Source organism: Arabidopsis lyrata, assembly GCF_000004255.2.
Source record: "Arabidopsis lyrata subsp. lyrata unplaced genomic scaffold ARALYscaffold_6, whole genome shotgun sequence".
NCBI classification, from domain to species: Eukaryota; Viridiplantae; Streptophyta; class Magnoliopsida; order Brassicales; family Brassicaceae; genus Arabidopsis; species Arabidopsis lyrata.
The window spans coordinates 10,770,422-10,784,249 of record NW_003302550.1 but is presented as its reverse complement, the minus strand read 5'-3'; the positions used below and the strand labels follow the sequence as shown (position 1 = coordinate 10,784,249).

At 33.6% G+C, this 13,828-nt stretch overlaps 2 protein-coding genes across 5 annotated transcripts; both read left to right on the top strand.

Moving 5' to 3' along the window:
* The first annotated feature begins 238 nt into the window (after window positions 1–238).
* LOC9310277 (NAC domain-containing protein 91) lies at window positions 239–2,653 on the top strand. Its single transcript, XM_002874164.2, has 5 exons — window positions 239–634; window positions 894–1,174; window positions 1,270–1,527; window positions 1,605–2,093; window positions 2,181–2,653. Exons 1-5 carry the CDS (start codon window positions 457–459, stop codon window positions 2,358–2,360), a joined length of 1,386 nt encoding a protein of 461 aa, XP_002874210.1. The 5' UTR covers window positions 239–456; the 3' UTR covers window positions 2,361–2,653.
* Window positions 2,654–8,803: 6,150 nt separating this feature from the next.
* Window positions 8,804–11,158, top strand: LOC9310276 (heavy metal-associated isoprenylated plant protein 9). 4 transcript variants are annotated; one of them, XM_021023584.1, is made up of 4 exons: window positions 8,804–9,180; window positions 9,272–9,494; window positions 9,694–9,960; window positions 10,511–11,158. In XM_021023584.1, exons 1-4 carry the CDS (start codon window positions 9,160–9,162, stop codon window positions 10,954–10,956), a joined length of 957 nt encoding a protein of 318 aa, XP_020879243.1. In that variant the 5' UTR covers window positions 8,804–9,159; the 3' UTR covers window positions 10,957–11,158. The 4 variants fall into 4 exon arrangements, with proteins under 4 accessions (XP_020879243.1, XP_020879244.1, XP_002874209.1 ...); XM_021023585.1 differs by having other exon boundaries at window positions 8,877–9,171; window positions 9,266–9,494; XM_002874163.2 differs by having other exon boundaries at window positions 8,877–9,180; window positions 9,275–9,494.
* Window positions 11,159–13,828: the final 2,670 nt, after the last annotated feature.

The window sequence follows — 13,828 nt, the reverse complement described above, 5'->3', positions numbered from 1 at the left end:
CCGTACAACTTCCACGAAGCTTCCTTAATAACATCCACGTGTCAATATATGATTCGCTAGCTGACGACATCTCTCGTTCAGACATCCTCACTTTACTCATGTACCCTTGTTTCCGTTTCTATTTTACTCCTCTCCTTTAGGGGTAAAAAAGGTATTCCAAGTTTTTTGCCTTTACGCGTAACGAACGTGGTTTTGTGTTTATGACTTTCTGGGAAGCAGTGGGTACGTGTATACACGCGCCGCTTTTTCATATCTTTGATGATAAACTCTCTTTTGTCTGACCAAATCGTGTCACATCTCCTTCTTCACCACTTTACCAAATCGTGTCCAATTTTTTCGTATTTGATCAAATTCTAGAATCTGAGGTCTTCTCGATACCTTTGAATCACATCTTTGATCCAAATCGAATTTTGTGTTTTGCTTCTCCTCTCGAATTCTCAAAGTCTCACACCACCTATGAAAGAAGACATGGAAGTATTATCGCTCGCTTCACTACCGGTAGGGTTCAGATTTAGTCCAACAGACGAAGAGTTAGTTCGTTACTATCTCCGACTCAAGATCAACGGTCACGATGACGACGTCAGAGTAATCCGTGAGATCGATATCTGCAAATGGGAGCCTTGGGATTTACCTGGTACATATATTCACTTTATCCTTTCTTCATCAACACGATTTGTGATTTAGCCCTTTAGTCTCGGTTTAGCAATTCCCACGCTTCAATTCCGGTTTATGCAAGTTTGGTTTCGTATGAATTTGGAACAATATGATCAATAACTTTTTAGTTTAGGTACTGGAATTAGTGAATTTGAGTGAAAAGATTTATACTGTAGAATTGTGATGATGTTGAATTAGTGAATTTGAGTAAAGATTTATAATTTAGTATTGTGTTGTAGATTTTTCTGTTGTGAAGACAACAGACGCAGAGTGGCTCTTCTTTTGTCCATTAGACCGCAAGTATCCGAGTGGAAGTAGGATGAATCGAGCTACTGTGGCTGGTTACTGGAAGGCGACGGGAAAAGATCGTAAGATCAAATCAGGAAAGACTAAGATTATAGGTGTTAAGAGGACTCTAGTCTTCTATACAGGTCGTGCTCCTAAAGGGACACGAACTTGTTGGATTATGCATGAGTACCGCGCTACCGAGAAGGATCTTGATGGAACAAAGTCTGGCCAGGTAACAAACAAACTTGGCTAATGACGGTAATTATTACTTGTGTGTTTTGATCTTTTGTGTTTCTGATTGTGTTTGTTGGATTGTTATGGTTGCAGAATCCATTTGTTGTTTGTAAGTTGTTTAAGAAGCAAGATATTGTGAATGGAGCTGCGTTAGAAGAGTCGAAGTCATGTGAAGTTGAACCAGCGGTCTCGTCTCCAACTGTTGTGGATGAGATGAAATCTGAGGTTGAAATGTCTGAGGTATCTCCGGTTATAGAAGACACAAAGCCTTGTGACGTCGCTGAATCTTCTCTTGTAGTCTCCAGTGAATGTCGTAGCGAAAACTCTGCCCCTGAGGTTACAACCACCGGGGTAAGGATGAACAGAATACCGTCTTTTTTATTACGGGAGGTGGTTTGTAAACTTACAAATTTTGTTTTACTCAACAGCTTGACGATATCGATTGGCTCTCATTTATGGAGTTTGATTCCGTGAATCAGAATCTGTTCTCTCCGTTGCCCTCTCAGGTGCAATCTGAGCTTTGTTCCTCTTTCAATGGTTTTCAATCTGGAACAAGCCAACTGTTCAATGAGGATCACATTCAGACTCAGTATGGTACAAATGATGCCGATGAATATATGTCCAAGTTCTTGGATTCTCTTCTTGAGATACCCTATGAGCTCCCAGGGAGGAAAGAGTTCGTGCAACAGACGCCAGAACAGATCCCATACGAGCCACAGAATCTTACCACATGCAACAAGATCAATGATGTAACTGAGACAGGAATTAAGATTAGAGCTCGACGAGCACAAGCATCGGGTTGTGCTGAGCAGTTTGTAATGCAGGGCGATGCCTCAAGAAGGTTGCGTCTTCAGGTTAACCGTAACAGCCACAAGTCAGAAACCGACAGTACACAACTCCTATGTATCAAGAAAGAGGTGAGAAAATAGTTTGTTTTCATATGTTCAAATGAGAACACCTTCTCATGCATTACGATTTCTGATCCTTATTTTTACGCGATACAGGTTAAGGACACAACAACGGAAACTATAGCGAAAGGATGTGGAAATTTCACCAGATCAAAGAGCAGGACTAGTGTCATATTCAGGAAAATTGCAGCTATGGGATGTTCATACAGAGGGCTTTTCAGAGCAGGCGTGGTAGCGGCTGTGTTTGTGATGTCGGTTTGCAGTCTGGTCGCATAAATCCGCTGGATGTGATGTTTGTTCGACCCTTGGTATGGTGAGGATAAAGAAAGTGGTTTTCACTTGGATTTGTGTGTATAATAGGGGTCTTGGCCTGGTTCTGCGTCTGTTGTTGTTTTTGTTGGCTTAGCTTAATTAAGGCCGGTTTAGGAGTGTAGTAGACTTGTAGTTATTAACATGTAACGATTACAGAGGGTAATGTTTAGAATTTTATGCCTGACCACATGTATCTTGAGATTGCATTGTGGCCAGTACCGAATTTTAATGTGAATCGTTTTCGACGTTTTCTGCTCTCGGATGCTAGTAGTAGCCTTGTACGATTGGGAAATACTGAATTCGGATCAGGATACTTGACGATTATTGATTATGCTGGATAAAATTGTGGCATTACTCTTGATTTGGTGCCAGTACTATATTCTAGAAATTTAGGGGTTTATTGGTTCATGGATTTTAGTTGATTTAGATACCCAAAGTAAAATCATGTGTTATTGGATCTTTGATTTTAAAATCTTTATCGAAATCAAGTCTTTATTCGATGATTTCTAAATACTAGTGAAAATCATGTGTTATTTTGTTTAGTAATTTTTAATTTCCAAATCCACATTAGATTTTAAATGGAATTGAAAGTGAAAAATAAACGAATTCAGGGTAAACCATGTTATTTCAAAATCCATATGTATGATTTCAAAATTAATGAAGATTTCTAAATCCAACATGGATTTATAAATCAATGAACCAAAAAAGGCCCTAATAGGTCAGTTAACTATTAATTTGGTGGTTTAAAGTGTTAGTATAATTAGTTTGAAGGTTTATAGTGCTAGTGAAATTATATTGAGGTTTAAAGTGCTACCCAGTGCCACTTTGAAGGTTAAAAATGTGATTTTCCCATTAATCTATTGAGTTAACTTATTTATTAAATAGGTTGGTAAATGCTAAACTCATTCTTATGATGATTTGAATCAGGGTGGATCGATCCATCAACACCCGATTTCTTTTAAGAATTCTTCTACATATTGTTGAATTTGATATAGTAGCATAAATCAATTGCGAAAAAAAAAAAGAGTAGCATAAATCAATTAAAAACAAACTAAAGGTTCAAATGGTAACAACATAATGAAAAGTGAAAACGGTGTCAAACAAGCATAACACATGTAATTAGTAGGAAGTGGGTAGGAATTAAGAGGTTTTCATTTCGTATATTTGGATAGGATGGTTTGATTGCGGGTATGGACTGAAAACATGTCATTTGGGTAATAATACCCAATATATCACTACTCGAAGTATACCCAATAATATATGAGATAGGAAATTTTGGATAACAATGCATATTTGAATAGTTCAAAACACCTAAAATCAATTCTTTCACACACCTAAAATCAAAAATACAAACTCTCACTATTAATCTAAGGTAAATGGTTAAATCTAAGGTAAGATATTTCGAATAACTAAAAAGTAAAGAATTTTTTGGATGTGCTAGAATATTTTCTAATCATGTATATGAAAGTTGGCTAACAATGTCTAGTTGTCTACTATTACAAATTGTATTTACATTTCTAATAGTATATTTGAATATTTCTAGTATTTGAACTTATTTAAACGAATAATTGGGGCATCATTATATGTAGATTTTAGCCAATAAATAGTGCGTTACCAAAACAATTAGACTTTTGTAATATGGTAGTTGATATCAGTACTATCGATGTTGTGTCATACTTTGAATAAAACCCAAAAAGTATATGAGTAGGAAAAAGACATACAATTCTTTCCAATATATTAAACATCGTAAATGCGTAAAATATGTGCATTCGAATCTTAACGCCATTGCAGTTGGACTCATGTCTCCACATGCGATGCACCGAACACCAACTAACTTATCTCAACTATTTTTAGAATTCACGTATTATGTTATTTAATCAATTTTTTCTTTTTTGGGCAAAATGTTATTTAATCAATTCAATATTCCAATTAGAGTGGCCAAACAAAGGTGACGCTTTTAAAGCGTAAATATATAATTGTGGATATGAATGACTGGGATGCTAGAAACCATAAACATGGCACATTACATAAAACAAAAGTCTATTTATTCAAGCATTAAAAACTAATTCGGTTGTGACATAGAGTAAATTAGTAGTCAATATGGCTTTTTGTTTTTTTTTTTACTTTTTGGATATACTTTTGAATCAGATTAAAGTCGCAAATTGCCGGTTGGTATAATAGGGAACTTCATGCTAATTCCAGAACGATGTACAATATATTTCAAAAATCACCTTTAAATATGTGTATCATCACCGATGGGTCTGCGTACCCTCGTAATGTCCGTGTGTAATTGTGTTTAAGTTTTTCTTTCAATAAAATGGGGAGGCTTTTGTCTCCCCTCCTCATACCAAAAAAAAATATGTGTATCATCAACAAATACAAAAACGATCTGTAAAGTAAACCAATAGAAAGCCAGAGATTCTTGTCTTGATTTTTGATTCGTGATAACATCTGATGAGGTTAACAAATCACTCAACAATGAGAAGTTTTTCCAGTCCATTCAGCTAAAACAATACTTAAAACCCGAACAATATCTCGCGTCGAACTCAAATTTAATTAAGACTCAAAATGTGAAAACGATAGGATACAAACTATGTCAATTATTCCTTCAAGTTCATTTATAGGTATACCAAAAAGCTAAGTCCAAATTCACAGTTTTAAAGGAAATTCTTACTACAATTAAGTGATATATCAACAGTTTTACCAAAAGGTTGAGACAAATTTTAGTTTACAGAATAATATAGAAAGTAAAAATTAATTTAGAGATGGACACAAGGTAAAATACAAGTGATTAATATTTTTTGGCTATTATATGTTTTCAGCCGTTCTGTATGAATTTGTTCGAAACGGATGTTCACATTTTAAGTAAAATTTAGTTGCGGGTTATTTTATCTGATAATTGCTACTTGTTAAATTATTTTCGACTTATATGTAAATTTAATTTTCCTATCCTTCATCTTACTAAGTTCAATTTTAAATGTAAATTAAGTTTAATTATTTTTGCTAAAGCAAGATGTATGATAAAAAAAGAAGAGTAATTACACTAAATAACAAAATTTGAGAGGACAAGTAAGTAAAGGAAAAGCATTATTTTCCCACTAAACAAGAGTGATTTTTGAGTCTTTTAGACAGTGTTATCTCTTTTATATAACAGTATAATGGATTTAAAATTTTGTAACTCTAAAAACTTACTAAAAATTCTTGCCAAACTCACCAAGAAATATGGAAATAAACGTACTTTTGTTAAATCATATTTGGATAAAAGATGGACACATAGATACGCACAAAAATGTATACATTCAGCATGTTGTAAGCTGAGTCAGCTCCAGGTGTTTGGGCACATGTAAACATGGACCTGAACTTTTTACCTTTTTTTTTCTGTATACTTTTAGAAAATAAAATTAGATTACTTCACAAAGACTATCTTTTTGATGTTCACTAAAAAAAGGATTCCAAAAACAATACAAAATTATAAAAGTAAATAAGAAATAGTTATTAGAAAATAACCAAACGAGGATTATAAACCGGTCAACTACATACATTAAGAATCTGAGTGAATTCTCTGAACACTTTGATCTATCATTTTCTTATAGCTAACTTTGTCTTAGTGGTTAACCGCAATTGCCTCTAAAGGATCACTTTAATTTCTAATTAGTTCTTCCAACTATGTAGCTTATTTGTTATATACTTGATATAATATGTATAATATGTCACAATGTCTAAGTTGCGATATATCAAATAGGGCAAAACTGATAGAACACACATTGATAGTGATATCGACCAGAAGATATAACACGCCCCTAATTTATTCATTAACTTCACATAATCACGTAAATTAACATTAGTCGCATAATTGAGTAACAAAACAGCTATTGGTCTACAAGAGTTGTCTTAAGTCTCAATTGCCAAACAAGAATAAGTTATTCTCTCATTTGTCCAAATTTAACCTAAAGCATCCCACGTGATTTCTACTTTCCACTATGCCAAAGGTTCTTACAAAATTTGAATCCACAAATAATTTTTAATAGTTTTCATTTTATTGGGCACCCCACGTTGCATCCATCCCCAAAAATTGCTTTTGAAGAAATGGGAATGCTATTTTTCTAGTTTTATGAAATATATAACACATTGTTTAGTGACTTTACTGATTATAGATTGTTCTTAGTATCGAGAATACGGTTAAAGGATTTTGATGTTTCTTCTAAAAGGCGATAAATCATCAACCAAACCCGCTTTAACGAACGAAGAAAAACTATTTAATAGTTTCGTACAATGTATACAACTATAGTTGATTTGTCTTTTCTAACCACTTTGAACTGTAGAAATTACTTGGACGATTGAGAAATAAATAAATATTTTCTGAACTATTCTTATTATTATGATACATATTACAAATATCACATGGAGCTTTTAGAATTAACATATTATTTGTAATTTAGTTTGCTTGGGATTTAGCTTTCAACTTTGTAATGTAAGTAAATAAGTATAAGTATTTTCTTAATAAATAAAAACTAGATTTTAACCCGCGGTACACCGCGGGGCTATATTTTCTTAAAAAAATCAAATTGTAATTTGTTTGATAGATTATTTTGATTGTTAATTTTAGGATTTCACCCGTGGTATACTATCTTTTATAAATATCAACCCAAACCCGTCCCATCATATTACCCGTCCCATCATATTACCCGTCCCGTGAAATTAAACATCATTTAGTTATTTTTCTTTTTAATAATACTTTTATTTAAAAGCTATATAATTCAAGTCAATTTAAAAATTTCTTTTAAATGGTTCCCATAAGATATATATACATATATATTAAATTTGTATAGAGTTGAAATAATATTAATATTACAAACCTTTTATATAATTTAAATATTATAAATATTTTTAAAAATATGCAATATATATTTTTTGTTATTGAATAAGAGGATATTATGTGTAAGAAATGTAGAAAATAAGAGTTTAATATTTTTATTATGGAGTCGCAAGAAAAATCTTTTATTTCTATACATGTTATTCGTTTATTAATAATAAAAGAAAACAAATCCTTTAAATTAGATATTAACTAAAATAAACGCACCATAATTACTTATTAAGTAACAACCAATAAATTTCACCAAAAAATAGGTAACAACCAATAAATTCTAAACGCAGTAATTAAAGAATGAGATATTAAAAAAAAATATCAAATAAGATATAAGAATCTTAAAATAATTGAATATCTAAATAATTTAATTGTTAGTGTCGATTTTAATGCCTTCATTAATGTGGATTTTTTTTTAGAGAGAAATATTTCCTAAAGATTATCACATTAATGACTCAGAAAATTAAGGAAGATATGAATTTATGATTCTCAAAATCGTGTTGGTAATATCTTTAATTAATATTTTTCAAATTTAAATAATTAATGCCAATGGCATTCATCCGTAAATACATTCCAACTCCAGGATTTATTTGCTAAAAGTCATCCAAAAATGTATATATAGATTAGCTGACAACAAAATGTTGGGTAGAGATGATGACGTCATCTAATCATCTTTTTCTCTAACTAACATTGGGTTATATAACTTTTAGTATAGATTAAGAATAGGAAATATTGGAAGATATTTACTGTAGAAAATAAAGGATGAACAATATATCTGTAATCAATAAAGTCGGTGAGTATGATGCAAAGTATTGTCATTTTCGATGCCTAAAATTATTTTCTCATATGGTCCCATTCCTCGTTATCAAAAAAATATACGTTTCTCCCATGAAAATATAAATAAAAAATATACTCCTACTACATATCAAGAGAAGGGAGAAGTAATTAAGCCAAAACCTCTGTACCAATTTGAATTCCATAACATGAAAAGAAAAGGAACAAGTGGAAGGAATTTACAAAGAATCTATTGTTGGTTAGAATATTATACATATGTGGTTCGTTTGTTTGAGCAGATGGTGTTCGTTATATCAAGCTTAGAATTTGAATTTTGATGTTGAGTCATAAAAACTAGATTTTGATATATCTTTGCTGAGATTATACTTTAATATAAATGACATGCCACATTTTTAGGTGCAGAACCTTAAATTTGTGTCGAAGTGCATATTCTTTTGGCCATCTTGTTATTAATTTCATATAATACAGTATTAAATTTTATTATATTTCGGAAGCCTAACTAAAAAAACTGACTCAACAAAACGAACAACTTCCGGGATTAAATTCTAAATTTGAATTTCATCAGGGCTCACCAATATATACGTAGAAACAAACGGAATATATAATTCAATAACTAATACAATGACATGTCTTTTTTGTAATGTACATTACAAAACCATTCAAGGTACATGTTCAAGAACACTCACATTTTATGCCTATAAAACCTACCGACCTCGGACCATTTTGTTGCCGGTCCTTTTTTAAAAAAATAGTATAAGAAATTTTTTTCGAAAAAGTTGTTTGTAAAATAATTACAAAACATAATTAGTGGTGAGAATAAATCTATATATAAGGTAACAAAGGTGAAGGGGTGTGTCTATATATGTTGGATGATTAGTTTCTGCCATGTGCTATGGAATCAACCTCTTATGCTTTATGTTCTGTTTAGCTCCTACCTTATACTATAGCTTTAATTATTCATCAATAATTCCATTCCTCCTTCATCTTTTTATATACTAGTGTTTCATATAAATACTCGCTCTCTCTACCCATTCCCTCCATAACATATCTCTTTTCTTCGTTTCATTTGTAACCATATCGTCGTATAACCACAGATTCTAAAACATGGGTGAAGAAGTAAAACCAGTGAGATCTAAAGTTCCTTCAATATATATTTTTAAACCGCAGCAAATTAAATGCCTATTTGTGATTTTGTGATTGATGTTTTCAGTATAAGGAGGCAAAGGAGGCAGTCTCTGCTCCAGAGGCCGTCCCCGCGGAGGAGAAGGAGAAGAAGAAAGATGTGGCGGAGGAGAAAAAAGTGGCGGCTGAGGAGGAGAAACCAACCGAGGAGGAGGAGCCGCAACCACCACCACCGCCTCCACCCTTCATACTCTACGTCGACTTGCATTGTGTTGGATGCGCTAAGAAGATTGAAAGATCTATTCTAAAAATTAGAGGTAAACAAATATATAAATGGATAGAGAATTAGATTCATCTAAGAATAATCACTTTAAATTAACAAAAAGAAATTCTCTTTTTAAATAATAAAAACCAATAGCTTCATTCTCAAAATCCCAACTACCAAAATATTATTTTATAAAGCTCCAAAAGTGAAATAAATAATTACATTTTTTTTGTATATAATAAATGTTGTAGGTGTGGAAGAAGTGGTGATGGATATGAATGAGAACCAAGTGACGATAAAAGGAGTGTTGGATCCGCAAGCAGTGTGCAACAAAATCAAGAAGAAGACTAAAAGAATGGCCAAAGTCCTCTCTCCGCTTCCGGCAGCCGAGGGAGAGCCTCTGCCACCGATCATAACCTCTCAGGTCTCCGGCGGTCTCACCACCGTCGAGCTCAACGTCAACATGCACTGCGAAGCTTGTGCTGACCAGCTCAAGAAGAAGATTCTCAAAATGAGAGGTACATATACATTTCTGGATCTCGTCAATACCAAATACTCCTTTTAAATGTAAATTTTAGAATAATGATTTTAAGTTTTTGGTTATATTTAAAAATGGTATTTTCTTTTATAATTTGTTGTTTTGAACGAATCACAATACTCGTTAAATAAAAAATCTAATATATATATATATATATATATATATATATATATATATATATATATATTTCCCACTGTTTAAACATACGTATCCATATTAAAATAATATATCATTCTCTATAGATGTCACCTTCAGATTCATTATATATCATGTCAAAAAAAAAGAAGTTACTAGATATCTCGTTATGCATCACGTCACATGCATGTTTAAGCTAAAATTTGTGATGACATGAGGTTTTGTACTTTTAGAAGCGTTTTGGTTTCTAAGATATTTTAATCTGGTCATTCATAAAACATTAAATTAGACAGTTTTTGCGACAAACTAAGTTTCTTTTTTTTTTCATTTAAAAAATTGTAATATTGAATTACATGAGGTTGGCTCTATTTGGACTAACTAATATTGTTGGTTAGGGGTCCAAACAACTGTGACGGAGCACACCACTGGAAAAGTAATAGTGACTGGAACAATGGACGCCGAGAAGCTTGTGGATTACGTCTACCGTCGGACCAAAAAGCAAGCCCGAATTGTACCCCAACCTGACCCGGAACCTGAAAACCCGGCCGCGGAGGAAGAGAAGAAGGAGGAGAATGGTGATGGCGATGAAAAACCGCCAGAAACCGGAGAGGATAAGGAAGAAGAGAAGAAGAAGGAGGGAGAGGAAAATAGAGAGGAAGGTGGTGGAGAAGACGCGGCGGATACGGAGGAAGAGAGAAGAGACGATGAAATGGCGGCGATGGCGGAAGTGGAAGGGATGAAGAGGATGATGTATTACTATCAGCCTTCATACGTCATAGAGAGGATTCCTCCGCCGCAGCTTTTTAGCGACGAGAACCCTAATGCATGTTGCATTTCTTAATTAATTTGGTTTTCGTATATGTCTTTGGAAAATATATAATTAGGGGAATTAATTAGGTAAGAAAATGAAGAAAAAGAAAAGAAAGAAAATAGGTAAAGAACTTGTAAACTATTTATTTTTTATATAAATTGTGTGTTTGGTATTTATTGATGGATACGTTACGCTTTGGTATATACGTAATGGCAACTATAACAACGATCGATACGGAATCTACTAAAATTCATGTAAGAATACAATGTGTGTCACGAATTTGTTTTGTATATTCTAGAGGAAACTTTTTATTTCATAATGAAAAAGGATTTAAAAAGACAAAGAGATTCTAGTGGATTAATGGGAGATCTACGTGGGTCTGCACATGGTATGCTTCTTTTTTCTTTAGCTACGTCAATCTCCATTTTTCGGACGTGGCAGGCTTTCCCAGCCTACCTTGTCTATTTCTTCTCAACCTCTCAAATTTTTTGAATGTCTTTTCCTTTTAATAAAAGATCAAAATAAACCGGGCCTTGTGGCCTAATGGTAAAGGGGTCACGGCTGTGACTTCCGCCACAGGGTTCGAGGCACGGCTACTGGCGGATTTACATGAGGGAATCGCTAGCTCCCCGGGATGTGGGGTACCCTAGAGCAGATGACGCATGTGGGTCCCACGCTAGTCGGTTCCACCTCGGTGGGGCCGGACACCCGAGTTATCAAAAAAAAAAAAAAAAAAGATGGAACTGAATTGTGCTAAAAAGGTTGAAGTCTCTCGTTAAAGTGGAAGCTCTCACTTGAAAGAGGTTTAAGTCGACACCATGTGAGAAGCACGCGTGAGTTGTTTGTTGTTCTTAGCTTGCTTGCTTTATAACGAGTGTGTTATGTGAGAAAAAGATAGTTAGGTCGAGTTAGATAGTGAAGTAAGTTGAACGATTCAAGTAGGGAGAAAAATAGAATTTTCAACAAGTGTGTGGAATTTTTTGGGAAGAGAGTCTTTGGTGAGATGTTAGGGATTTCGGTTTGAATCCCGAATTCGAATTCTCGTTTTATGTTGATAGATACAGAAGGGTACACAATAGTTAATTGACACAATCTGGAAAGCGGCGAATCAAACGCTTGTCTTTGTTTTATTGATAGTTCAATCTTTTACAATAGCTTGTAACTATCTAGGTGAAACTTGTGCTATTCTACTCTAATAGACTTTTTCTCCCAAGAAACAAAAACCAAGCTACTCACTCTCTACCTTTCTTGTCTTACTTGAAAGATCTAGGAGTTTATCACATTCTTACCTTCTTACATGTTTTCTTTTTGCCTTGAAGATTTTTGAACTCGTATTTTTCCCGTGAGTGCTAAGCCCTCGCCACACTCACCAATCCCCTTATATATCCCGTTTTAAAGCCCCCCAAAAACCCTAACCCTCAGCGACCCCAGAGAATATTCATCTTGCTTGTCAAGGTCAACTTACTTTCCTTAGTTACTTCTAAGAATATTTAACCTATCTCCACAGTTTCTACTTTCCTAAATTCTTCATGTCGAATTGTTCCACTTTCCATCCATGTTTTGTAACTCCAGCAGTATGATAAAAAATAAAAGAATTCAGGGTAAACCATGTTATTTCAAAATCCATATGTATGATTTCAAAATTAATGAAGATTTCTAAATCCAACATACATTTATAAATCAATGAACCAAAAAAGGCCCTAATAGGTCAGTTAACTATTAATCTATTGAGTTAACTTATTTATTAAATAGGTTGGTAAATGCTAAACTCATTCTTATGATGATTTGAATCAGGGTGGATCGATCCATTAACACCCGATTTCTTTTAAGAATTCTTCTACATATTGTTGAATTTGATATAGTAGCATAAATCAATTGCGAAAAAAAAGAGTAGCATAAATCAATTAAAAACAAACTAAAGGTTCAAATGGTAACAACATAATGAAAAGTGAAAACGGTGTCAAACAAGCAGAACACATGTAATTAGTAGGAAGTGGGTAGGAATTCAGAGGTTTTCATTTCGTATATTTGGATATGATGGTTTGATTGCGGGTATGGACTGAAAACATGTCATTTGGGTAATAATACCCAATATATCACTACTCGAAGTATACCCAATAATATATGAGATAGGAAATTTTGGATAACAATGCATATTTGAATAGTTCAAAACACCTAAAATCAATTCTTTCACACACCTAAAATCAAAAAAATACAAACTCTCACTATTAATCTTCAATTCGGAATTCTGCATCTTCAATCTCCCTTTTTTTTACTTAGTTTGCTACTCAAGCATCCAACAGGACATCCGTCTTAAGCAATAACCAACCTACTCGACAAAAACACAATCCTGGCTCCCCCATACTCTTATTCCTCCATATGAGCAGAAACACAAAACTTAACAAACCATGGATATCTCCCCCTGCTTGAGTGCATAACTGAGTCAAAAATATGCGCCGAATATGGTCATCTGGATAAGGCATTCAGTCGGTTGACAAAGTACTGAAAAACACTCAACAAACCATCAAATCATATCTTGTATATTACAGTTAAGCAAAAACTTCATCACTCTGCTATCATAACAACATAGACCGTGATATATGAGTGACCCAGATAATAGTAAACATGTGGGTAGTATAAGTTAAGAAATGAACAGCACCCCTGTCGAAGTTAACCCAATGAGTCAAACTAATTGAAACACCAAAAATTATCATAGAAACTACCATAACCACTTGGGTCTTTGATTGTCAGGCTCGAGACATAGTGGATAGTCTTTCACACTGTCATAACTTTAATTTCTGTAGTCAAGACCAACACATAACAGGCAGCTAGAATTCCTTTCTTTGGAGACACTGAACAAGAACAGTACTGGATGATGTGGTGTCATAGTACCTATAAACAT

Excerpts from the sequence above, each read along its gene's own strand:
- LOC9310277 (XM_002874164.2), top strand. The coding sequence starts at position 457 with ATGAAAGAAGACATGGAAGTATTATCGCTCGCTTCACTACCGGTAGGG. Across the intron at positions 1,175-1,269 it reads ATGGAACAAAGTCTGGCCAG|AATCCATTTGTTGTTTGTAA; the intron begins GTAACAAACAAA and ends TTATGGTTGCAG. Across the intron at positions 2,094-2,180 it reads TCCTATGTATCAAGAAAGAG|GTTAAGGACACAACAACGGA; the intron begins GTGAGAAAATAG and ends TACGCGATACAG.
- LOC9310276 (XM_021023583.1), top strand. The coding sequence starts at position 9,160 with ATGGGTGAAGAAGTAAAACCA. Across the intron at positions 9,181-9,265 it reads TGGGTGAAGAAGTAAAACCA|TATAAGGAGGCAAAGGAGGC; the intron begins GTGAGATCTAAA and ends TGATGTTTTCAG. Across the intron at positions 9,961-10,510 it reads GAAGATTCTCAAAATGAGAG|GGGTCCAAACAACTGTGACG; the intron begins GTACATATACAT and ends ATTGTTGGTTAG.